Consider the following 27,500-nt stretch of genomic DNA (forward strand, 5'->3'; position numbering starts at 1 on the left):
TGTACCCCAGTTGGAAATTACAAATTACTATCTCGAGTCCTTGTGATTCACTGTCATTGTTGCATTGTCAATTTTAATGTTGAAATTTCCTGACCATTCGATCGTAGGACATATCTGCGTGCGTGTGCTTAAGTCTCTGTGTGTGTGTGTGTGTGTTTGTGCGTGTGTGTGTGTGTGAGAGTGTGTACACATAGTGTGTTCGCGCGTGCTTTTGTGTGTGTACGCACGCGCGTGCACGCCCCTTCGAAATCAAATCACTACCAAGAGACCAGTTTCATGAAAGTCAAAGACGAAACTATCCAATGGTTGCCTCCTTGTGCCAACCCTACGCTCTCCTCACACACACACACACACACACACACACACACACACACACACACACACACACACACCTCCCCCCCCAACCCCCCACCCCCCCTACAAAAAAGTAATACACAAACCCGATGTCAAAGACCACAAACTACCTCCCCCCCCCACCCCCCCCCCCCCACACACACACCCACCACCCTCTTCGCCTCTCCTTCCCCTTCCCCATTCTCTTTCGTACTTCATTTGTCCCTTTCAGACCTTTTTGTATTATCACGCAGCAGTACAGAGCAGACAGACCACTGCTTGAATGTCATACCAACTCTGCGTGCGTAACTCACCACTACAGATACAGATTCCATTTTTAGACCTGTGATGTGCTACCCGCTCACTACTGTGACTTCCACTTCACAGCTTGGGGCGGGGGAAGGTGGGGGGGGGGGGGCGTTCCCTGGGCTAACCCGCCAGGGGCGTGAAAGAGGGCGTAGCGTGGGGCGGCGCCCCGTCTGATGGGGTCTTTGAGATAACAGCTAGTATTATGTAGCGGTAGACAGGCCATTTTGGTTGTGTGTCTGTCTAACCGCATGTCCCCTGTTACCCCGGTACTGTCTCTTTTGAAAGAAGACACACCTCATCATACTACTAGTAGCGGGTGTGAGTGGGGTGTAGTATTAGTAGTAGTAGTAGTAGTAGTAGTAGTAGTGGCAGTGTTGATGGTGGTAGTAGAAGTAGTAGTAGCAGCAGCAGCAGCATTAGTCGTAGTAGTAGTGGTAGTAGTAGTAGTAAAAGCAGTCGTTGTTGTAGAAATAGTGTGTAAGTGTAGCAGTAATAGGGTGTGTATGTGTGTGAATGTGTAGTAGTAGTTGTTGTAGTATTGGTGGTGGTGGTGACGGTGTGAATAATCGGCTTGGCTCTTGTTTGTTTGGGTTTTGTTTTCTTTTTCTTTTTTGTTTTTGTTTGTTTGTTTTTTGTTTTGTTTTGGGTTTGTTTGTTGTTGTTGTTGTTTTTTGGTTGTTGTTGTTTTGTTTTTTTGTTTTTGTGTTTTTTTTTCTTTTTTCTTTTTTTTTTGTTTTTTTTTTGCTTGTTTGTTTGTTTGTTTGTTGTTGTCTCTAAACTTTTTACTCTTTCTCTGTCTCTGCCCCGGTGTAATGTCTCTTCTTTTTTTTTTACCACTCCGGAAAGAGCAGCCCGAATTTCACAAAAAGAAATGTATTGTGACAAAAAGTAATACAATACAATACAATACAATACAATACAATACAGTGCAGTACAGTACAGTACAATACAGTACAAAACAGTTTTACAGACGATAACAAAGAAACCCACTGACGTAATTTTACCTGAATGTTCGGATAGCTCCAGCCACTGGAAGGAAATTCCAGACCACGACATGATTACAACGATCTGATAGGTCAAGATCAGTCGTCTTCCGTGAGAAAGTTTAAATAGGTCGAGTGATTTCAAAAGACAGATATTTAACCGTGAAATGTGACACACACACACATTGTGAGTGAGTGTGTGTGTGTGTGTGTGTGTGTGTGTGTGTGTCTGTCTGTCTGTCTGTCTGTCTGTCTGTACCTGTGTGTGTGTGTGTGTGTGTGTGTGTGGATGCGTGATGATATTCGTGTGAAAGTAGAAATGCTGCTTTCACATGGCACTGCAGGACAAAATTGGGGGTGGTAGGGTGGAGGTTGGGGGGGGGTGGAGGGTGTTGAGGTGGGTAAGATGTATAGTGGGGGGCCGATGGGGTGGGGGTTAAGCCCGTGGAAGACACGGAGGGGGTGGCAGGACGTTGTTGTCGTCAGAGCTGATTGTGGCAGCAGCGTTTTTGAACACTGGTCAGGAGACAAAACTATTACTGATTACCACACACACACTCTTCGAGCATCATAAGACGGAGGCGCCTTGCTTATTTGTTTTCTGAGGGGGAAAAAATGGAAACAATAGAGTACTGTTAAAATTGAATTCCTTTGTTTCTTCCATACGTATTTCTTTTTTCTTTTTTTTCTTTTTTTTTTTTCGATAGAACTTTGTCTATTGATAGGGAGAAATAGTCAAGGAGTATGGAAAATTTACATGTTCTAACGTTGATCTTTATATGGTTGTTTGCTGTAATTATTCATTTACTACGGACAACTGACTTGTTGATTTGTATTTACGTATTTGCTAGATTTAGCTTGTTTGTTTGTTTGTTTTTGACACCGCTTTTTGTTCATTATGGTGTGTATAAAAGATGTATGTGTGAACTGTTTCCATGCCCCCACGGGGCACGCACACATACACATACACACACACGCGTGCAACGCAACGCAACGCAACGCAACGCAAGACAACGCAACACACACACACACACACACACACACACACACACACACACACACATACACACACCTCTTTGATAAGGAAACCTCCACAACACTAGTACACCAGCTGACTGAACAAGTACACCTTTTAATAGCGAAGCAAGCCAAATATGTCTTTGACTCAGCTCTGTCATATCATACCCCCACCCACAGTCACTTAGCCGACGCCTGCTCCGCCCCTTCATTGCATCTGTATGAATATGATCATACTACCGTGTAATACGGCTTTTGAGGAATATTTTTTCCCACAGTCTGCACAGTTTTAGTGACTGACTACACACGCGGAATCCAATCTCTGTCAAGGCCTGACTAAGCGCGTTGGGTTACGCTGCTGGTCAGGCATCTGCTTGGCAGATATGGTGTAGCGTATATGGATTTATCCGAACGCAGTGACGCCTCCTTGAGCTACTGAAACTGAAACTGAAACTGTCATGCCGATTGCGGCAGAAGAAATTAATCAGTTTTATCGCGGTGTGTATTGCAAAGACACGCACACACACAGAGCTTGAGCTATCGATGCACGGTCGCATCACAGTGCAATCATACGCGCGCACGCAAGCATCCACGGATCCGCGAGCGCGCGGGCACGCACACATTCACACTCGCGCGCGCGCGCGCACCCACGCACGCACGTAATTACACATTCACGCAAACACACACATACAAATACACACGCATACACACATGTTGTCTTTTCGAACAGGGCGACACTTGTGTGCACACGCACGCACGCACGCACACGCGCGCGCACACACACACACACACACACACACACACACACACACACACAGAGTGGTGCGAGAGAGAGAGAGAAAAGAGGCCGGCGCAGACATACAGACAGACAGACCCGCTATCGAATGCTCCCAGAATCAAATTAATCTGGGCTGGAGAGACAAGAAAAGAATAGACTTTGCAGCCCTATACCCACATGGTACATTCTTGACACCGACAGTTCTCTAAAGTGGTGTGTGTGTGTGTGTGTGTGTGTGTGTGTGTGTGTGTGTGTGTGTGTGTGTGACGGAAGGGGTGGGGGGCACCGTTGACAATCAGAGGTCCGAACCCCAACCCTTTAGCTGCAGTACCACTGAAGTAATAATACCCCTTCGTATTAATCAAATTGTGTGTGTGTGTGTGTGTGTGTGTGTGTGTGTGTGTGTGTGTGTGTGTGTGTGTAGAAATGACTGCATCGTCCATGTACTCTATGTGTGTGTGTGTGTGTGTCTGTGTCTGTGTGTGATGTACTGTGCTAGGTAGAATCAATAAACATCATCTGGTGGCGATTGACATACGCCAGAGAGACTGGTGCGTAATCAGATAATTCAGTGGGTGATATCTATACATGTACCGATGAAAAGAAAGAACGAAATTGAGAGGGGTGACAGACGACTTATTGGAAAGAGGATATCACAGGGCGAGGGTGGGGGGTGGGGGAGGGTGGAATAAAAAGAGGTCAGGATGTGTTAATGTGTGTGTGTGTGTGTGCGGGGGAGAGGGGGAATTGAGGGGGCGAGGTGTGAGAGAGAGAGAGAGAGAGAGAGAGAGAGATACAAAAGAGACAATGCGTGTATGTGCATATGTGTGGTGTGTATGAGTCAGTGTGTGTGTGTGTGTGTGTGTGTGTGTGTGTGTGTGTGTGTGTGTGACAATGCGTATATTGTGTGTGAATGCGCGCGCATACGTGCATATGTGTGTGTGCATGCGCGTGTCGTATGCATATGTGTGTGTGTGTGTGTGTGTGTGTTTAATTGTGGTATGTGGGTGTGTACACGTGCATGTGAGTGGATGTGTGTATCACACGAAGGGAAATTCGTGGATTATACCCTATGACAGTGTGAGACGAGAAGAATTTCATCACTAACTAACATCACAAGCAACAGCAAAGAGGTTCGAATATTCTCCTCAAACTTTCAGTCATACCGAGACGAAACAAGGTATTAACTAGCTAAATACAGACACAGGCAGTATTTGAATTTCTAGCAACACATTTGTTTGCAGCTACATTATTCCGGCTTGGCTTCATGCTAAGATATCCTCATGCTAAAATATTCTATGTCCCAACAAGAACATGGTAGAGGTCACACATACCTGTAAACATATTGCAGGTGGCTAGCGTAGGCTCGGAAGAGCTGAAGGGCTGAAGAGCTGTTTTTCTTGCCACAACTGACTCACACACTCAGGACCTACCTCCTTCTACAGGAGTTGGGCACTGACTGACTCCCCGCCCTTTCCTCTGGCACTTTAGGGCGCGGTTCATGGTATTATGGTATCATGGTATTAATTATCCTGATTACAAAGTAACGAGGGCTGACAACCGGAGGAGACCCGGCCCCGCCGAGGCAAACATTTCCGGAGTCAGTCCCTACATCAACCACAGAAGCGCCTGTAAACACCAGACAACTTGCCTTCAGTTCCCACATCAGCATAATGCCAACAATTAAAACACAAGAACAAAATTAATACTTGTACGCCCTCTAAGGGTGTACATGACTAATGGTGTACACCTTAAAACATCTATTTTGCCTCCTGTGATAATTATGTGTGTGAGAGAGACAGACTGACATATGGACGAGAGGCAGTGATCACGACTATCAGAAGGAAATGTTTGCACACTGTCCCGCATTTGTTTTCCTCCATCATCTTCTCTTCCTCTTCCCTCTTTCTTCTTTTCTTTTTTTAAGTTGTATTTTTGTTGTCGTTTTTGTTGTTGTTTTTGTTGTTGTTGCTGTTTTGTGTGTGCATTTCAAAATGGGGAGTTCTCTTGATGAAAAATGTTCAATATCGTGAATGGTGGTCGTTTCTTTGTTACCTGCCATATCTGTTTCTTTCTTTGCGTCGTCTTTTCTTCTTCTTCTTCTTCTTCTTCTTCTTCTTCTTCTTCTTCTTCTTCTTCTTCTCCCTCTTCTTCTTTTGCTTTTCTTTTCTTCTTCTTCTTCTTCTTCTAATTTTGCTTCTTTTCTTTTGCTTCAACTTCTTCTTCTTTTGCTTATTTTTCTTCTTCTTCTTCTTCTTCTTCTTCTTCTTCTTCTTCTTCTTCTTCTTCTTCCTCTCTTTTTTGTCGCGTGAGTTGATACGAACTTTTGCAACACCACAATCAGAGTGGTAATGGACAGCTTTCATTTCTTCTCTCCCTCTCTCTCTCTCTCTCTCTCTCTCTCTCTCTCTCTCTCTCTCTCTCTCTCTCACACACATACACACACACACACTCTTCCACTCTTTCACAGAGACAGACAGACAGACAGACAGACAGAGACGTTAACGCATCTTTCTTTCTGTGTAAGAAGTGAACTGTGTGACAGGTAAATTTTCGGTTTATTGTCGAACTTTGACAGTCTTTCTTTCTGGTCTTCCATTCAGCCACGTTAGCCCTTAAGTGTGTTCTTCACTTTAATGTTTATTTCCAATCGTGCGATTTTCACGTCTAATTCACGTAATGTGGTTTTCAAAGTTTTCTTCTCTTGTTATCTGTACTTTGAGGACAAAACTCGCTCAGGAATCCTTGATGAGATATTTTTTTGTGCTCACTCACGTAGATAATCCCGTGTAGTTGTCGATTGTTTTTTCTCTGTCTCTGCCCCCCTGCCCCCCACCCCCCCCCCTCTCTCTCTCTCTCTCTCTCTCTTTCTGTTTTTTTCCGCTCCCCCTCCCTTTCAAATACCCTCCAGTGTGCAGGTCCTTATAACTGTTTATAGAAATTCGTGATGACTTTTTAATGTGCTCTATGTCTCTCTCTGCTTCTCTCTTTCCCTTTGTTTTTCTCTCTCTCTCTCCTTCTGTCTCTCTCTCCCTGTCTTTCTGTCTCTGTCTCTCTATCACCCCTCTATCTCTTTCATGTCTCTGTCTCTCTGTCTCTGTCTGCCTCTCTCTATTCTCTCCCTCTCTCTGTCTCTGTGTCTGTCTGTCTGTCTGTCTGTCTGTCTGTCTGTCTCTCTCTCTCTCTCTCTCTCTCTCTCTCTCTCTCTCTCTCTCTGTATGGCTGTCTTTCTCATCCTCTCTCCCCCTCTTTCTTTTTTCTTTTCTCTCTCTCTCTCTCTCTCTCTCTCTCTCTCTCTCTTTTGTTATTGTTGTTACTATTATTTCTTCTTTTAAACGTGGCATAGACCTTTTAAAATATGCAACCTTTTACAACGAAGTCCAGCTTGAATACTTACCCCAAGTACCCAGCGAGGCGAGACGTTTCGGCTGCTTTGTTCTAGCTGGAGAGGGAGGAAAAAAAAAAAAAAAAAAAGTTGTGTGGGTATGTGAATTTTCTGACTGGTTCTCTCCACGCTCTAATGGAAACACTGCGAATTTTGCTTCTGTGTTGTCGCAGCTAGTTCCCATTTTTCTGCACTATAGGAACTGTTTCAGTGTTCTTCATCAAACTAATCGCATCGTTGGTGATGAAAAAGAGCCAAAAGTACGAGGGTTTTGTTGTCTCGTTTGTTTTGTTGGGGATTTGTTTGTTTGTTTGTTTGTGGGGTTTGTTTTTTTTCCCTCCAACAAGTTGACACTTATCGTTCATTATATCGCTTGCTGGTTAAAACCACACAAAAACGTGTGTGTGTGTGTGTGTGTGTGTGCGTGCGTGCGTGCTTGTGTGTGCTTGTGCGCATCATTAGAAATTGATAATAACAATGTTCTTTGGGACACAAAACAGTTTTGTCTCTCTTAATCTCTCCTTTTCTCTCCGTGTGTGCGCGTGCATGTAGGATATGTGTGTGCGTGCGTGCGTGTGTGTGTGTGTGTGTGTGTGTGTGTCTGTGCGCGCGTGGTTGTGTGTGTGTGTGGGGGGGGGGGTATTGTTTTACACCCCACTACCCCTAACCTCTCAGTGCAGTTGGTGCCTGTTCGTTCCGTATGCTGTCGACAATCTGTGTGCTTCGGAAGCAAGCGCGCGTGTTCCCTGGGGGTAGTGGTCTGTTTTGGGGAGGGACGCTTTTTAATGACTGTTGTGGCCGGTTTCAGTTGAAAAGAACAGGTGGTTCGGTGTGCTGCGTCTGTATGGCGAGACTAGAAACCAAAAACAATGCTGTTTGTTGGGGTTTTTTTCATTATTATGTAGGGTTTGTTTTGTTTTTGTTTTTGTTTTTACTCAGTGCTCGAACATTTCGTTTGATGATGATGGTTTGGGGGTTAAAGGGTTAAATGGTGCGGTGCAGAAGGGAGCGAGGTTATTCACTCTGTGTTTGTTTGTGTCTTTGTCTTCTCTCTCTCTCTCTCTCTCTCTCTCTCTCTCTCTCACCGTGTTGGTGTGTGTGTGTATGCGTGGTGTGTGTGTGTATATATATGTGTGTGTGTGTGTGCGCGCGCGCGCGCTTTGATCTCACCGCTTGCTCACGCGTGGTGTGTTTCCGTGCGTAATAGACACAAAAGAGAGGGTGCGCCGACAAGATGTTACATAAGCGATGCTTCGCTGGTAATCTTTGTTGCAACACGAGACCTCGACAATCGCTGACGACTTCTCAAAGCGCCGATTTCCTTTTGGGAACCGTGGCACCGTGATGGTGGAACGGATGCAATGAGTTAGTTGATTGCACTCAACTTCAGTCTGTTTGGTTTTTAATATGGGGAGCCATACTGCTTGCTCATGGTGATGGGTTTGTTTCTTCTTCGTTCTTCTTTCTTCTTCTTCTTCTTCTTTCTTCTGCTTCTTTGTCTTCCTCCACTTCTTCTGTTGCTACTACTGCTACTTCTTCTTCTTCTGCTGCTGCTGCTGCTGCTGCTGCGTCGTCTTCTTCTTGTTCTTTTGTTCTTCGTCTTCTTCTTCTTCCTCTTTTTCTTCTTCTTCTTCTTCTTCTTCTTCTTCTTCTTCTTCTACTGCTACTACTGCTTCTTCTGCTTCTTCTTCCTCTTCTTCTTCTTCAACTTCTTTTTCTTCCTCCTTACTGGTTTATTGTCTATTCACCTACAGGGTGATTTAGACACGTACGCATTCATTCATTTCAACACACGCGCAGTGTGTGTGAGCTGTGGGTGAGGAGTCGGACGTGACGGTGGTGGTAGTGTAGGGGTGAGGGGAATGAGGGAAGAGAGAGAGAGAGAGGGAGGGGAAGTTAATGATGGAGTGGTGGTGATGTGGTATTGGGTTGATGGAAGGAGAGTCATCAGTCATATTATCAGTAAAAGGAACAATGATAAGTTACCTACTTTAAGAATCTTTTTCATAGCTGTGTTGTTTGTTTGTTTGTTTGTTTTCTTGGGGTTTTTTCATGGTCAGGGTGGACACATTTTCATCAGATGTTGCTGGCAATACAGTGTCATAACATGTAATGAGCATTGTGCTTGGCATCAGCGTAGAGTTCTGGACACTTTGCTTAATGTGCATCAAGCAACATAATGGAAAAAAAAGAACATAATCCATACTTTTATTTCCAGAAAACACACGTCGAGTATCACATGTATCAACTCATTCCCTGTAGATAGCCGTATACGAAGACAGACCTGACGGCGTTTGAAAAAAATCTATGTCAACGCTTTCACACCTGACATTGTTTGAAAAAAGCTGTGTTAACGCTTTCACACTTGACGGTATTTTGAAAAAAGCCATGTTAACGCTTTCACACCTGACGATGTTTAAAAAAAAGCCATGTTAACGCTTTTCACACCTGACAGTGTTTGAAAAAAGCCATGTTAACGCTCTCACATTTGACAGTGTTTTGAATAAAGCTATATTAACGCTTTCATACCTGACAGTTGTTTGAATAAAGCCATGTTCACGCTTGTACACATTACAGTGTTTTGAATAAAGCTGTGTTAAAGCTTTCACGTTTGACAGTGTTTGTAATAAAGCTATGTTAATTAACGCTTTCACACCTGACAGTGTTTGAATGTAGGAACATTTGAATGTAGTAGCTATGTTAATTAACGCTTTCTTCCAAATTTCACCCATATTTTTACCCTCATTTGCCCAGTTTCTCCCAACCCTCCATTCATCCACATCTCCCACCCCTTCTAACCGATAATACTCAGATGTATTCATAAATACTTTAACAAAATGTCTTCAATCACCGATATGTGTGACGGGACAGTAAACAAAATTCCTCCTCCGCTTTCACACAGAACAGCAACGCCTCGACCACACCACCACTCACGGAAAAGACTACAGCCACCAACAACTTGACCTAAGGGGCGAAATGCCAGAAGGTCGTTAACCCACCCATACGGCACATGGAAGTGTTTGAATAAAGCAATGTTAACTCTTTCACACCTGACAGTAGTATGTATCAACACATTCCCTCTAGTTAGCCATCTACGAAGAAAGATCTGACAGTGTTTGAATAAAGCTTAAGTTCACGTTTCAGTGTTTTGAATGAAGCTATGATCATGTTAACTCTTTCAGACCTAAAGTCACCAGAGATGTACGTGGCGGCCGCAGTAGCTCGCTACGTGGAGAATAACGGGGCGGGGCCCCCCCACCCGCAGCAGCACCCGCCCAAAGGGGAGAGACCTCTGCAGCAACAGAACGGACACAACCAGAACGGTAAGTTAAAGTTGGGTACTAGTATGTGTGTGTGTGTGTGTGTGTGTTGGGTAGAGGTGGGGATGGAGGAGGAGGGGTAGCGTGGATCTGTTTTGTCTGTCTTGTTCGTTTTGTCTCCCTGTTTGTTTATCTGTATCAGTGTATGTATGGATGTATGATTGTATGTGTATATATATGTATGTATGTACGTATGCTTCTTTCTATCTTTCTTTCTCTGTCTAGTTTCTTTGTGTCTGTATTGAGTCTAGAGTCTGTCTATCGCTCTATCACACTCTACTGTATCTCTCTCTCTCTCTCTCCCCTCCCCTCCTCTATCCCTCTCTTTCTCTTTGTCCGCCCTGTCTCTTTTTCTCTGTCTCTCTCTCTGTCTCTTTTTCTCTCTCCGCCTCTCTCTCTCTCTCTCTCTCTCTCTCTCTCTTTCTTTCTTACTCTGTCTTTCTCACTGTGTCTCTCCCTCTATCTGCCGGCTTGTCTGTCCGTCTATCAGAGAGAGAGAGAGAGAGAGTGTGTGTGCGTGTCCAATCTGAGAGAGGAGGGGAAGAGAGAGACAGAGAGAGACCGAGACCGAGAGAGACAACCAGAAAGACAGAGAAAGAGAGGCAGGCAGTTATAATGGACAGAGACAGGGGCAAGGAGGTATGTGAATCGCTGTGAGAGAGAGAGAGATATGTATCGGAGGAAGATGGTGTGAAAAGGAAGAGAGAAAGAGAGAGAAAGGGAGGTGGTGGGGAGAGATGCGGGGTTGAGGTCGGAGGGGGATCGGGGGGAGGGAGGGAGCTGGGACGGTGAAAATGGTGGAGATAGTACCAAGAGAGATAGACAGACACAGAATGTGTACTGATTGATGGGAGCACTTTGTTCCAAACCTTTCCCTCTCTACTCCCCAGACCTCCACCTCTCTCTCTCTCTCTCTCTCTCTCTCGCTGTTTCTTGGTGGCTGGCTGCTAACGACTGTTTGCCTCCTTCCATACATACCCCTACTCCTCTCATAATCTCCCCCTCCCCCCCCCCCGCCCCCCCCCCCCCCCACACACACACACCCCTCCTCTCCATCCATTGACAGTGGTTGGGAGGAGAGAGGGTGGGAGGGGAGATAATTTTGGGGGCAGTTGTTACGTTGAGGATGGTTTACAATGTCAAAGTTCTCACTTTGTCCGTGGGTGAGTGAGCGACACAGGGGTTCACTTTTTTTTTTCCTTCTTTTTTTTTAACCTCTTTCTCTCGCGATGGTCGCATCAACTGTTGGCCTTTTCAGCAGTCGCAGAGGGAAGTGAGCGCTGTTCGTTGTTTTGTATTCTATTGTACAATGTTTTAATAAATTGAATTGCACTGCACTGCACTGCCTTGCCTTGTGCTGTACCGCACCGCACTGCGCTGTATGGTATGGTGTCGGATTGTACATTATTGTAAAAGGGAGCGCCGTTCATTGTATTGTGGAAGTGAGCACTGTTCGTTGTATTGAAATGTTTTGTATTGTGCTGTATTGTAGAAGTGAGGACTGTTCGTTGTATTGAAATGTTTTGTATTGTGCTGTATTGTAGAAGTGAGGGCTGTTCGTTGTATTGAATTATCTTGTATTGTCTTGCATTGAAGCGCATTATATCACATATATAAGTTTATTGTATGTACTTTTTGTCACGACATATTTCTCTGTCTGAAATTCAGGCTGCCCTCCCCAGGGGAGAATGCATCGCCATAGGACAGCGCCACCCATATTTTTTCTTCTTCCTTTTTCTTGTCTGCGAATGAATTTGTTTTACTATCAGAATAGTTTGTCTTTGTTTTTTCAACAAAATTTTACCAGGGACAACACTTTTGCTGACGTGGGTTCCTGTACGTACGCTGAGCGCATGGTGCGCATACAGAATACTGAATTCAGAATACTTTTTTCATCTCAACAAGAGAAATAAATTTGTGGTATAGGAACACTTAAACAATACACGAAAATTACAGTCATTCAACATGTATACATAAAAGACATAAAATGTTTAGATGGCAACCCATGCGAGCAATAAATAATCACAGCAGACAATAACAACAACAACAACAACAACAGAAACCTTTAAAAGGTAACTTACAGTAAATCATACATACATCATCACAGCCATACATGTGCAATGCAAAAAGCAGTTAAAGGATAGGAATAAAATAGGCATAAAATAGCATACTAAAAGTAGACATAAGACATAATAGCAATGCAATTCAACAATACTTCAAGATGTCACATTCCACATACACACACTCGGTTTTACAGTCTCATCTGAATGACTAGCACACAGACGACAACTAAGGTGTAATGGAAGGGCGGGGCGGGGGGGAGGTGGGGGTGGTGGGGAGGGGAGGGGCGTGGAATTAAAATGCCGGTCCGTGGTATGGAATCAAACCCGTGGACGCTCGCATCCGAGCCGGGTCGTTACCACGAGACCACGGGTCCACTGAATCGCTCGGCCCTTGAGAGAGTGGCTGGAAGGGAGGTCCGATCGATTCGATGCAATGAATGCCGGTCAAGGACAAGGTTGGGTTCCCTCCCTTCTTTTGGTCACCGAAAACGGGGTTGGGGTGGGGTGCAGAGTTTTTAGTCCTGTTTGTGTTTGAATTTTTTTAAATTCATTTATCTAGTTATTTCTTCTTCTTCTTTTTTTTTCTTTTTTTTTTAATTTATTTGTTTTTGCTATTTTTGTTTTGTTTGGCTTACATGCATCTGTTGTTGTTTTGTGGTGGTGAATGCTTGTTATTTAATCGTCAATTAGTTATTCCTCGTAGCGCTAATGTTTTTGTTTATTTATTAATTTACTCTTGCTGTTTATTTATTTATTTATTTATTTGTTTATTCATTCATTCATTCAATCATCACAGCATTGTTTTGTGGGGGTTTTATTTTGTTTGTTGGTTGTTGTTTTCTTTTTGTTTATTGATTTCTCTTTTGTATGTCCGATAGTAGTAGTCTTTCTTTTCTGTATTATATCCACATTAACACTTGTTTCTTTTTTGATTCGTTGAGGAAGGAAAAGCATTCCAAGAACGAGATGTTGATAACATTATTTGATTTTACAAAAGTGTTTGGGAGGGACGGAGGGAACAGAGAGAGAGAGAGAGAGAGAGAGAGAGAGAGAGAGAGAGAGAGAGAGAGAGAGAGAGAGAAATAAAATAGTTCTTTAACAACAGCAACAATAGCACTGAACGACGACAACAACAACAACAACGATGGCTTCTGATTATCAACGACTTCCTACTGGGTACGTCTTTATTAAGAACACATTGATTTGGAAAGCGCGGTTATTGTCATGTTCAGCATCAGTTGTCTTTATTAGATACTAGTGAACATCTGGTTAGTTTTGTCTGTCAGTCAGTCATGCGCGCGTCAGGCATCTGTCTCCATTTCCTCTTTAATTTAAGCAGGTGTGGTGTCGCTTATATAGATCAGATCACCCACTTTGCTGCCTCAGTTCGCGAGACTGAATATCTGTGTGTGTGTGTGTGTGTGTGTGTGTGTGTGTGTGTGTGTGTGTAGTGAAATGGACAGTTTGGTGACTAAAACGAAGCGGTTTAAAACACACACGCACACACACACACACACACACACACACACACACACACACACACACACACAACAAAACAAAAACGAGATTTTATTTGTTGATCATCCACGACATTCTGACACGTCAATGTAAACCAAAAAGCTCCCAGGCTCTCTCGCCATACTCCTTGCAATACAAATCTTGTTGTGGCAACCACCGTCATTATGATGATGCCAGAGAACCCATCATCAGCTGGCATCACATTAGCACTGAGCCAGCCCCCGCTGGCTACAGTTCTCTCCCCTGCCTCATCCGTCACCAGGCCCCGACAGCGGCTTTCTTCTCTTCCTCCGTCGGATATCTCCGAACCGTGTTCCGACCGTCAGCGATTCCGCCTCATCGGGCTCGTCCGGCAGCAGTCGCCAATTTACGTATTGATCTTCGGCAGGTGATTCAGCCTGGAGGGAATCGGAAAAAAGGTTAGGATTGTCGCGAACAAGTCGGAATGGGCGAGTTGGTGAGGGTGAGCGCTTTTGTGGCCGTGGAATAATGCATGAAATGAAAACAGCCAGCGTTTGGACGGCGGCATGGGGGAAAGGGGGGTCGGGATGGGGGGTGGGGGGTGGGTTGTAAGATTGTGTGTGTGTGTGTGTGTGTGTGTGTGTGGTTGTTAGCGAGTCTGCTGCTGACAGGGATGGGAGGAGTGGGAGGGGAGGGGAGGGGGATTGGTAGGAGAGAGAGAGAGAGATGGCGAGATAAGAGAGCGGGGCGCCATTGTTCACTGATCAATAGTGACAGGCCACGGCGACAGCCTGTCTGGGAGGGTCCCGCTGTCGTTCGATTATGTCTACTGAGTTGCCCTGTTGACGCACTCCCGACTTCCTAAGCCTTTAGGTGGCCACTCCCCGCCCACCCAGATCCCATCCCTCCCTCCCTCCCTCTCTCCCCTCCCCGTCCACCCTCCCTCCCTCCCTCTCCTACCATTCACAGTGCTCAGCATCCTCTCACCGTGGGGACTGAACGGTGATGATGATGGGTAGCAGAAGGGGAGGGTGGGGACATCGTGTACTGTTAGTCTGGGAATCAGCAGGTTTAGGGGATTATGGATGATGATGATGACTATGATGGTGACCCCCATCTCCAGGGTTAAGACAGAAATGAGGAGAAGCGATAATGAGATGAGGCTGATCATGGGATTAATTTTTATGGAGGCTGCCATAATCATCATTATTAGGACAACAAGTGGGGGGCTGATGGTAATGGGAGTGGTGTTGATCTTATTAATAGCCGTGGTGCGGATTTTTTTTTTTTTTTTTTTTTTTAAAGAAGGGACAGAAAAGAAAAAAAGACACCGAAAAAGGCGATGATGAGGGTAGTGTCAATAGCTGCCTGTAGAAACGAGGCTTAAAGGGATGTTGTAACCGTTGTTGAAAAATTGTTCCCCCACCCCCAACCCCTTTCTTTCATTCACTTATTTCGCCCAACGAACGACTGGCACACAGTGTCAGTCTCACACACACAAAAAGAAACAGACTGATGACACCGGAAGCGACCCCCGCAGAAATGGCACGTTGCTTCTGTGCACGAGGTGTTGGAAGATCGTGATGACGGAAGGCAGGAAAGCGGAAAGTGCACATTTCCTTGTGTGCATTGTCTGTCGATTTCACGGTTCCTGATTTCCCTCAGCCACACACACACCCCACCCTCCACACCCCCTCCACACGCTCCCACCCCTAACGCTTTGCCGTGCATTCGTTAAGTCTTTTCATTCTGAGCTAAAAAAAAAAAAAAAAACAAAAAAAAAAAAAAAACAAGGGGGGTTTAGGGTGACTTCGTAGCTATAATACAATGAATTACGCTATACCGCATTATTACTATCCTTGCTGAACTCTGCATTTGTGTCCAGCATGCCTTCTTCTTATTATTATTATTGTATCATCATCATTCTGCGTTTGTTCATGTACGAGTGGGCTTGTATGTGAATGACCGTCGTTTAGACCGTCGTTCAGGCTGCCAGTCTCCGTTTTTGCAATGCGGATATACCAATAACGATACACATATCACGAAATAAGTGTTAATTTCTTATCTTATTTGTCACTGTTGTTCAGTGTGGCGTCTTCCCACGAGTGAGGTTCGAACCCGCGACCACTCGCGTTGTAGACAGACGTGTTGGCCATTGCTGTAAGCTGTACAGTTAAACAATTAAATTAGTCTTGTGCTTGCTGGTCTCGGAATGGGTGATACAAATCAGATGTAGATGTAGTCTTTTCACATATATCATTTTAGACAGGTGTGTGTGTGTGTGTGTGTGTGTGTGTGTGTGTGTGCGCGCGCGCTTGTGCGTGGGTGTCATATTTCTTTTATAATCTTTTTTCAGATGGCGATTCTTCCCGATAGTCATAATCAGAACGAAGCTGTGTGAAACATGAATATGACAAAGATAAACAACTATGTGGTTTCTCTTGAGTAAAACTAGACTGTCGGGCACGCAACTGCGAGCCATTGGAGCCAAGAGGCACATCTCTTTAGAAATTAAAAAAAAAAGGGGGTGGGGGAAGGAAGCTCAAAGTCTGTTCATACACCCTTCATTTTATCATTAAGTACACACGGAACACACGCATGAGGAAGCTTCTGAATTGACTTGTCTGTACGTCTTAGTTTTATGTTAATTATTTTGTATATCTTATTGGCGGAGAAGAAGCCAGCGGTAATGCGCCGTACTAAACCAGTGTCGACGGGTTCGAGTCGCATAAGGAAATGGGCGTAGAAATTTACTGGACCTTCAGCTAGACCTTGAGGAATGGTTTGAGTACCATTGAGTCAGTCGTTTGAGAAGATAAACCGATAAACAATACAATACAATACAATACAAAATGATACAATGCAATACGCGTATGAAGTATACGATTGGATGGGAAGCGCTAAAATTGAAGTTGTGTACCCTTAGTCGCACTTGGAGTAACAGTAGCCTGCCTGTTTATTGTTTGATATCTTGAAGCTTTTGTAAACTGGTTATTGTTTAAGGGAGAGAAAAAAAAACAAAAAAGGGGATCAATCATCTCTTAAACATGTCAGATATGTAGGAAGGCGGACTTCCATCTAAAAGGATTAATTTTCCTTGGTGATTTTTGTATAATTTGCTTTCACTAGTACATCAGTATGATTTGATTGTTATTGGTGGTAGTGTTGTCAAACATCAATCGTTATCGTTCCATTAAACCCAGAGTGTGGAAGCAGACTGTTAATTTCAGTAGCCTGTTTTTATGCATGAAAAAAAATTCTATCTAATATTCATCTGTCTATCTATCTATCTATTCATTTATTTAGATATTCAAAAAGCATGACTGAATGAATGGAAAGTCACATTTGTGACACTGGTATGACTATCGTGAGCAGTGGTCAAAGGGACGATACTCGTACTGAAGACTTGTATTGACTGTGAGTGTTGACCATGTCATCCGACTCTGTTACTGATGGTGTGTGTTGGAGCGGTTTGCTTTTCTGTGATCAGTTGATGGTTGACGTGTATGTTGTTTGCCCCCTTTTTTTCCCCTCAATTCTCACTTCATTATCACAGAAGAGTAAAACAAACCGCACCTGATGCCAGTATACTGTCTGTAAACATTCTTGTCTTTTACTCATGTATCTTAACTACACTTAAGCGCGATAATTCCTTCTTTTTATCCTCACATTTTCATTGTGATTTGTTTTTGATTTATATCTTTATTTGTTAATTTGTTATTTCGTTTATAGTTTAATGTTTTAAAACGTATTAATGGTGGATTCTCGACTGACGTGGGGCCTGATCAGTGCCTTGGGTCAATGCGAAGGTCAGGCTACTGCTCCATTTTCTTCTTCTTCTTCTTCTTCTTTTCTTCTTCTTCTTCTTCTTTTCTTCTTCTTCTTCTTCTTCTTCTTCTTCGTTTATTGTAGCAGTTGTGGTGTAACGCATATGGATCAGTCTGCACCTTCTGACACATCCTTAAAATTGAAAATGAAGAAAACCGCACTGTGCTAGTTTTTCTTACGGTCACCCAGATACTTGTTTTCAGCATAACAACTGTGATAAGCAACTTGACGACTGCAGTTTGTGACGTGCTGACTGGAGTTAGTGACAGTCAGGTTTAACGTCAACATGTGCCTCCGACGAGGATAACCATTCCCAGGAAAGTGGAGGAGGGAGGTGGGATGGAAGGGGGGGGGGGGTGCGGGGATTGGGGGGGTGTGGGGGGATCTACTGATCTAACACTATACTGACACTATCAGAACTGACACAACTTTGAGGTGGGAAGCGACAACATTTGTATTTGTTTGTTTTTTTCTGCGATGATTAGAAGGCACAAAGGACTACAACTAGATCTAGGCAACACACACACACACACACACACACACACACACACACACACACACACACACACACACACTGATATAGCCTATGGAGAAGAGAGACAGACACGACAGTGTTAATTTCTAGCGGGTTAAGTCGAGAGGAAACTGACAAGAAGGCAGGGAAACCGAACCTGTCACAAGCGACTGACTGAGGCGAGCTTTGGGCGTGACAACTGACGACCGTATATGAGATTATGACAGTGAACCAATCTGACCTACTGTCAGTAAATAGTAGGCCTACCTTCGGTATATGTACTTCGAGAACCATGGAATAATCGTCACTGATTTTCTTGTTTCCTCAGAGTTTGTACTTTTTTTTTCTTTTTTTTTCTGTGTGTGTGTGTGTGTGTGTGTGTGTGTGTGTGTGTGTCCTCCCGTTTAAATCCATTACACTAGTTTTTTGTTATTGTTGTTGTTTTTGTTGTTGTCAGTTCGACGCTATCGTAATCACAGTGTTTGTGTGAAGTCTTCATTATCAAAAACCAAAACCTTCATCCGCCTCCTCTCATCCTCCCTCCTCCCACCCCATCCCCCCCCCCCCCCACCCACCCACACACACACACACACACACACACACACACACAAACACACACACGCACGCACGCGCACACACACACACACACACACTGCGGAACCGGTAACACGTTTGTTCCGACGCCGCGGACTTCGTCAGGAGTTGTTCGTCAGACGTAACAGGCGCGCGTCGATTCGCTCAGTGCCCATGCGCAGTTGTCTTGTCAATCCGATGGCTGGGAGGCGTGCCGCGTCGTGTCAGTTTGGCGCCGGCGACGGGCGCCCACTGCGTTATGGGCGGAGCTTGGAGGTTGGGGGCGGGCCATGTCGGCGAGCGGTTTGGGGGGCGTGGTCTCGGGAAAATGGCCACGCCCCTTCCATCTCGGCTTCCCTTGTGTTTTCCCCAGTATTGCCATCATAGTACTGCTGGCATCAACGCTTTTTTTCGTTTTTAGGTGTTTCATTTTTTTCTTGTTTTAGATACTAATAACGGCTGTAGGTGTTTAGCTGCTAGTTTCCATTCGTGTGTCTTCTGAAGACAAACCGTTCACCCCCTCCCACCCCCATACCCCCACCCTTCCCAGCCCACTGATATTAAGCTTCATTTCCCAACATGATTATGAAAGGTTTTTTCTTTTCTTTTCCTTTTTGTTTTTCTCTCGTATATCACCCATTCTCTCTCTCTTTCTGTGTCTTTCTCCCACCCACCCCTCTCTCTCTCTCTCGATATCTCTTTCTCTGTCTCGGTGTTTCCGTCTGTCTCTTTCTGTCTCTGTGACTCTCTGTCTGTCTGTCTCTCCCTGTCTCTCTCTCCCTCCCCCCCCCCCTTCTCTCTCTTTCTCTCGCTCTCTCTTTCCCTCTCGTTTTCATCTCTGTGTGTTTCAGCTTTTCGTCTTTGTTCGCTCTATCTCAGTCTTGTTTCTTTTTTTCTGTCTCTCTGTCTCTTTGTATCTCTCTCCTTCCTCTCCCTAGCACCCCCACAAACACAAACACACACACACACACACCACCCTCTCTCTCTCTGTCTCCCTCTCTCTCACCCTCTCTCTCTCTCTCTCTCTCTCTCTCTCTCTCTCTCTCTCCATACACTTGAATATTACCTACTTATGTTTCTGTCAAAATTCTGGCTACACCCAAAAAACAATGTTTATTTGTTTTTGATCCATCTCCTCTCTGTCTGTCAGTCGCTGTCTCTCTGTCTGTCTCTATCTGTCTCTGTCTCTGTCTCTCTCTCTCTCTCTCTCTCTCTCTCTCTGTCTGTCTGTCTCTCTATCTGTCTGTATGTCCGTCTGATTCTCTCTCTCTCTCTCTCTCTCTCTCTCTCTCTCTCTCTCTCTCTCTCTCTCGTGAGCGCTTGTGTGTCAGTGTGTGTCTGTGTCTGTGACATTGTCTGCTGTTCTGTGGAATAACAGAGATCAAACCGAGCCGAACAAATAAACAAAAAGAAAGAAAAGAAAAAAAGAAGGAAATATTTCAATTTCTGTGGCATCAACGGTGTTTTGTGCTTCATTTACAGCGTTAGGTGTTGGCTTACAACAATCTGATAATGCGAGTTCATCCTCAAATATATATTATATAGATATATCGAGAGAGAGAGAGAGAGGTGTATAAATATGTATGTGTATATGTGTGTGTGTGTGCGCGTGTGTGTATGTGTGTGTGTGTGTGTGTACAATGCAGTGCAATACAGTGCAATGCAACACAACGCAATAGAATGCAATGCAACAGAATGCAATACAGTAGGTATACAATGCAGTGCAATGTAGTAGGTATACAATGCAGCACAATACAATACAATGCAACACAGCCGCACAGTATACAGCACAGCACAGCACAGTACAGTACGGGACAGTACAACGAAAAGCCAACCATTTGGACTGACAGTGGAGGTTCATATTGTAGAAAAACGCCGGACAGAAGGAGGGTGTGAAGGCTGAGACAGGACAAAGGAGATGTTTCGCTTGCTTTCTTTGTTCTTTTCTTCCGTTCGTTCGTTCCTTTCTTTTTTATTTTTTTTTCTCTCATCTTTTCTTTCCATTCTGGTATTCTCTTTGTGTTTCTGTCTGCCAGTCCTGGTTTTTGCTGTTGTGTGTGTGTGTGTGTGTGTGTGTGTGCGTGTGTACTGGTGGTGGTGGTATTTTTAATCCTGGTGACCACATTTATGGGTGGGTTTGGTCTGAGCGAATGTTTTTCTATCTGTCTTTTTCTTTCTTTTGTTCATTTATTCATTTACTTATTCGTTCATTCTCTTTTCTTGTCTTTCTGTATTATTGCTTAGCTTTTTCTTCTCCTTTTTTTTTTTTTTTTTTTTTTTTGTTGTTGTTGTTGTTGTTGTCGTTGTTGTTTGGGTTTTTTTGGGGTCTGTTTTTGTTTTGTTTTAAATCATACTGGTCACAATTACAGAGCAACCTGGTTCGAGCATGTGTGTGCGTGTGTGTGTGTGTGTGTGTGTGTGTGTTTAAAAAAAAGCACACACAAAATCCGTTTCTGCGGTTGATTGCGCAGGTTAAAGATAAGGATAATTACAAAAATTACCTTGTTCCCCCCTTGGTGTTCGTTTCCCCTTGTCCCCCTTTCGCTTGATCCTTTCCTGTGTGTATCGGGTCAGCGCGTGCACGCAGCCCTTCCTGGGTTCTTCGTTAGTCTGTTTCTCCCCCCCCCCCTCCCCCGTCTCTCTCTCTCTCTCTCTCTCTCTCTCGTCTTCTCATTTTATATTTTGCAGTGTGGTTCAATTCCTGCCTCTTGTTTTTCTTCTCTCTCTCTCTCTTCTGTTTATCTCTGTCCTATATACCGTGGTCTTTTACAGACCACACTAACCACGCCATTGTGACCCACCTTTCTGTTTGTTCTGCATGACTGCGCGAGCTTGCGTACGTGCACGCACACACACACGCACACGCACACACACACCCTCCGCTCTTCTCCCCCCCATGCTCCCGCACACACACACACAGTTTACAATGTAGAGACACACAGACAGACAAACAGACAGATCGAGACAAAAAGAGATTTATGAGGTGAAAAATCAAACTTGATAGCAGGAGAGTTTGTTGTTGTTGTTGTTTTTGTCGTGTTGTTTTTTTCCCCCGTTGTTGATATTGTTTTTATTTTCACACACCCCTCACCCTCCCGTTTTCATTTCACCTCCACCGGATTTCCCACGTACGTGCGTACACACACACACACACACACACAGAGAGAGAGAGAGAGAGAGAGAGAGAGAGGAAGTGGGAGGGAAGTGTACACAAACCAGAGAGAGAGAAATATGGTGATACATTAAAAAAAAAATTAAATAAACTTTGAAGCTTTTCAAGATAGCCATATGCAATTATATTGCAGGTTTTTGACATTGTTGCTAACTTGCTGAGTTAAAGGGTTTCAAATACAGACAGACAGACGGTCAAAGAGAGAGGGGGGGAGAAGGTAGGGGTGGAGGAAGAGGTGGAGGTCTTACCGCCATACATCTTTTTATGGCATTATAAAAGAGTTGGGTGGGTTTGTTTTTGTTTTTTGTTTGTTTTTTTTTACATTTGTTTGCCAAATTGTAATGAATTAGAGGTTTAGGCAGACACAGACATACATACAGATAAGCTGACAGATAAAAGAATTGTGGTTAAAAAAAAAAACACATTACTTTTCAAAGTGATGCAAGTAGTAGGCATAAAAACCATGAGAAGGGGTGTGCATTATTGAACAAATCGTTCCATGGAGGTTTTCTCCCCCCCAGCAGTAAAATGCAACGAATGAAAACGCTTCGTGAAATGTAGAACGTTTTTGGTGATTGAATTTGTGAGAGAAGTTGTGTGCTTTTGTCTTGATTACATGGCGGCGTGGTTCACACAGTGTATGTATGTTTTCTTCAAAAGGAATTGGAGACTGGGTGTTTTTTGGAGAGCCTTTGGTGGAAAATATTCTCAGGGTTATGGCACTCTGTGTGTGTGTGTGTGTGTGTGTGTGTGTGTGTGTGTGATGGCTGATTGAAGAGAGTGGGTGAGGGTGGCGGTGGTATGGATGGAACGGTGGAAAGATTTCCGATGTTTACCGCCCATTGCCTTTCTACCCCATGTTTTACTTTTATTTCATTAGTTTATAAATTCCTTGTTTGTAAATGATAACTAACTTTTATACGTGAGTATGAAATATAATTCTGATTGCCCATCTCAGTTTATTACGGTTCTTGTCCATGTGTGCTGGAGTGTAAAAGTTGTTGCTTCGAGAGTGTACACACTACTTTGTGGGTTTCATGTTGTGCTTTTTGTAGAAGTAATGATTGTGCTTTTTGTGACTCTTTTAATGACTCGTTTGTATGGTTGTTCTTCATTTTGATGTGGTTTTGTTTTGGGTTGTTGGGGTTTTTTTCGATTCGTTTTAAGTATTGGAGTCGTAAAAGCGCTTCGACTTACTTCTGGCTTGCTTTTATGGTGCTATATAATAGTAAAACATATTTGTATGATTATTGTTTTAAGAAGGATGGGCTTGATGGTTTGTGTCAATGTAGATCTATATCTGTGATTTGTTGGTTTTTTTCCCAGAAGTTGAAGCTACATCACAATTTTTCACAACCTGTCTGTCAGTGGTCACACACACACACACACACACACACACACACACACACACACACACACACACACACACACACACACACACACATGGACTCACCCACACATGGACTCACCCTGTCATGCAATCTTCCTGGTGCTGTGACCCTGTTTATGTATTTGTTTATCTATCTATTTATTTATATATTTATGTATTTATCTATCTGTGTATATCTATTTATTGATCGTTTAGCTTTGCGGTTTTTGGTGTGTGGTTTTTTGTTGTTGTTGTTTTTTTGTTGTTGGTTTTTTTTGGGGGGGTTTGTTGTTGTTTTGGGTTTTTTTTGTTTTTGTTTTGTTTTGTTGTTGTTGTTGTTGTTGTTGATGATGTTGGTTTTGTAGGCGTGTCTTAGTTCATGTCTATTGGATTTCCATTTCCCATGTTAAAATTTTCGTAGCGTTGCCATGAACCCACCATCGTGTTCACAAACACTATTCATTCCTAGAGGACGTTATGTTCTTGGCTGGCTAATGTTTGCTGTACCAGAAGAATGGTATCATTCGGGTCCCATACCAGCATGCTACGACCAAAGTTAAAGAAACATATTGCAACCATTTAGTTAATCCACGGAGATTAAAAAAAAAAAAAAATAAGGAAAAAAAAAAGTCATGTAGCATGTTAGGAACTGGGTCACTTGGAATTTCAGAAACTGTAAAGACTGTTACGAATGAACGCTGATATAATTATGCACCACGCTTACCAGAGATGTAGGTACAAACTCTTGAGCGATACAACTGGGGCGTGACCACGGACGGAAATAAGTCCGTGGGCGTGACTCTTTTTTTTTCTTTTCTTTTTTTTTTTTTTCGTATGGAACTGTTATACTGTCGCCCTATGCAGTGCAGGTGTGTGGAGCACCAAGAAAGAAAGAAAGAAAGAAAGAACGAGAGAAAAAAAAGACTTTTTGACTGAACCTCCTTCGTGTGCAAAATGGGCGTTGATGTGCAGTTATTTTTATGTGCGTAGCAACAGCAATAGCAACAGCAACAACAACAATGATAAGAAGAAGAAGAAGAAGAAAAAGAAGAAGAATCGTCATAATAATCATCTTTTTTTTCTTTTGTATTAATTTGTTTTCGATTCATAGTTGATTGTATTCATTGGGGAACCTTCAAACTTTATTGCATATAGTGCAGACATGTCATTCGCCGGTGAACCACCAAAAAAAAAAACAACAAAACGTGTTTCGTCACAAGGAACAACAACAACTACAACAACAATATAAAAAAAATCTTTATGTTAATGACATTTTTTTTCTATTCTTTTTGTTGTTATTTTTTTCTTCCCATTCTCTTTTCTTTTCTGAAGGATTTGCCAATTCAAACTGTTGTTGAATATTCTTCTTCCCCTTTCCATGGGTGCCGTGAGAAAAGAAAATTACTACCAGCCTGAGGGAAATGTGAGACTCCCAGCGGGGCAACTGCGTGAATGTCTCTGTCTCTCTGTCTCTGTCTATTTGTCTCTCTCTCTCTATTTCTCTCTCTGTCTCTCTCCCCTCTCTCTCGTTTTGTCTGTCTCTGTCTCTCCCTCTCCCTTGGTCTATCTGTCCTGTGTGTCTGTCTCTCTTTACGTGTGTATACACACACACACACACACACACACACACACACACACACACACACACACACACACACTAATAGTGTGTGGGTGTGGGTGTGTCTATATATATATATATATATGTGTGTGTGTGTGTGTGTGTGTGTGTGTATATATACATACATACACGTAAAGAGAGACAGACACACAGGACAGATAGACCAAGGGAGAGGGAGAGACAGAGACAGACAAAACGAGAGAGAGGGGAGAGAGACAGAGAGAAATAGAGAGACAGAGAGAGAGAGACAGAGAACACTAATAGTGTGTGGGTGCGGGTGTGTCTATATATATATATATATATATATATATGTGTGTGTGTGTGTGTGTGTATGTATGTATGTATATTAGTGTGTGTGTGTGTGTGTGTGTCCCTCCACCCCTCCATCCCTACCATTCAAATCTTCGTTTTGGCGTTTAGTACCATTTCTTCTCTTCTTTTTTTTTTCAAAGACGAGTGTAAGCTTCGTTTTCTTCTACATCTTGTACATGAAATGTGTCCCCCTTTTCTCCCCCTCATTTTCCATTTCTTCTTTGTCTCCTCATGGGTTAGAGCAGCATGTAAAGCCACACAGTCTTGTGTCTGGCCCTCTTGAATAAAGATTTTTGTCTTGTCTTGTCTTGTCTTGTCTTTTCCTTTCTTTGTTTCTCTGCCTCTGACTGTCTGTCACCCCCACCCTTCTCTAACTTTCTCTCATACGCTCGTGGTAATTTTTCTGTTCTTGTCCGGTTGAAAATACACACGTTTCAGATGTTCAGTGTCTGCATCAATCATTCATTAATTTTATTCGTTCTTTCTTTTCGAGTCTCAGCCGTTTTTTGTTGTTTTTTTTCTTCCCCCAGAATAAAACTAAATCATATTCAGTTTGAAAAATAGAATTTCTTTTATGTCTTTTTTTTTTTTTTCACTGTCTGCCTTTCTTTTTTTCTTACTGCCTTTCTTCTTTTTTTCTTTTTTTTTTCTCCACTCATTCTCTGTTTTGTCTTTTTTCGCCAATTTATATGTCTTACTCCTCTCTTTTTATTATTATTATTATTATTAGTGTGTGTGTGTGTGTGTGTGTGTGTGTGTGTGTGTGTGTGTGTGTGTGTGTGTGTGTGAGCCTATCAGTCTAGCTAGCTATATCTATATGTCCATCCATCTGTCTTTCTTACTGTCCTTTTCTCATTCTGATTCTCAATTTCGCCCTTGTCATTTTCAGTCTTATTCTATAATCTTGTCATCATCATCATCATCGTAATTTCTACTACCACCACTACTCTTCCTCCTCCTCCTCCTCATCTTCCTCTTCATCCTCCTTCTCCTCCTCCTCCTCCTCCCACTACTACTACTATTACTGCTGCTGCTGCTATTACTGCTGCTACTACTACTACTATTGCTGCTGCTACTACTACTACTACTACAACTACTACTAGTAGTAGTACTATCAAAACTAAGTGCAACAAGCACGCGATATTTGGAGAAAAAAGATTGTTCTCTTGTTTTAATTTTAAAGTTCCAGATCTCTGCTATCACTATCGACATCCTTTTCCATGTGAGACAGACGGACAGACAGAAGGGAGGAAGTGAGGAGGGGGTGAAAACAGATGGACAGACAGAGAACGTGATTTATATTTTACCATTAGGAATAGAATTTTAAAAAAAAATAAAGTAAAATAAAAATGAAAATAAAGCAAACAAAATAAGACAAAAAATAAAATGAAACGAATTTACGACTAGCATCACACACACTCTAGCTCTCAGCAAAAACAACAGCAACATGATGGACATTTTCTTTGGGTTTCTGCATACAGCTGTGCACTTTTGTTGTTTGTTTTTGTTAGCCTATCAGCGTGACGGAATGTGCTTTCTGTACACTTTGTGATATTTCACTTTTCCGGGAGATTCATAATTCATTGTCTGAAGGACATTGGGTCTGCATAGAAGAAGATAAAAAAAAATAAAGGTTTTCGTGGGATTTATTGATGTTGTTGTGTGTGCGCGCATAGACACATGCACACACATGCGCGACTGCGTATGCACGCACACATAAACACACACACACACACACACACACACACAGATGCGCCCGCGTACGAACACACACATGCACAGACACACACACGCGCGCGTGCGCGTTACAGTAGTAAATATATACAATGACACAGTGCCACATATAAAGTTTCGTGGGTACAGTGGTACCTAGGCACAATGGGACACACTATGTCCATGTTAGTTTACACACACACACACACACACACACACACACACACACACACACACACACATATATATATATATATATATATATATATATTGATTGGTGTCATATATGGATATCATAATGATGGTGGTGATGATGATGACGACGACGACGACGATGATGATGATGATGTAAAATAACGATCACAAATATACTATTGTGAATCGTGTGCTGAACCAAAATCAGAACGCTTTCGCACCATTCGCTCATGCAGTTATCAGTCGGTTTGGTCAGTATAGCTCAATTCAGTTTTGTTTAGTTTAGTTCATACTTATTTTAGTTACCTGATATGTTTGTTTGTTATTCAGTCTTTCGTTGTGTATATTTTCTTTATTTGTTTGCTTGTTCGTTTCTTTGCACAAATTGGAAAGGACATTTTATTGCCCTGTCAACGTACTTGTTTGGTTTTGTTTTTTCGTTTATTGTATTCATGGATTATTTTTATTTTTATTTGTTCATTCATTTATCTTTCTATCTGTCTGTCTGTCTGTCTGTTTGTCTATCTATCTATCTATCT

At 43.0% G+C, this 27,500-nt stretch overlaps 1 protein-coding gene across 1 annotated transcript in view; it reads left to right on the top strand.

Moving 5' to 3' along the window:
* LOC143284969 (paired box protein Pax-2a-like) overlaps positions 1 to 27,500 on the top strand; it is a 308,750-nt gene that overhangs the window by 124,104 nt on the left and 157,146 nt on the right. The window contains exon 2 of the mRNA XM_076592140.1: positions 9,988 to 10,128. Coding sequence (XP_076448255.1) covers positions 9,988 to 10,128 — 141 coding nt within the window. The remainder of the gene's footprint in view (positions 1 to 9,987; positions 10,129 to 27,500) is intronic.

The sequence above is a fragment of the Babylonia areolata genome, chromosome 1 (genome assembly GCF_041734735.1).
Source record: "Babylonia areolata isolate BAREFJ2019XMU chromosome 1, ASM4173473v1, whole genome shotgun sequence".
In the NCBI taxonomy this organism is placed as follows: domain Eukaryota; kingdom Metazoa; phylum Mollusca; class Gastropoda; order Neogastropoda; family Buccinidae; genus Babylonia; species Babylonia areolata.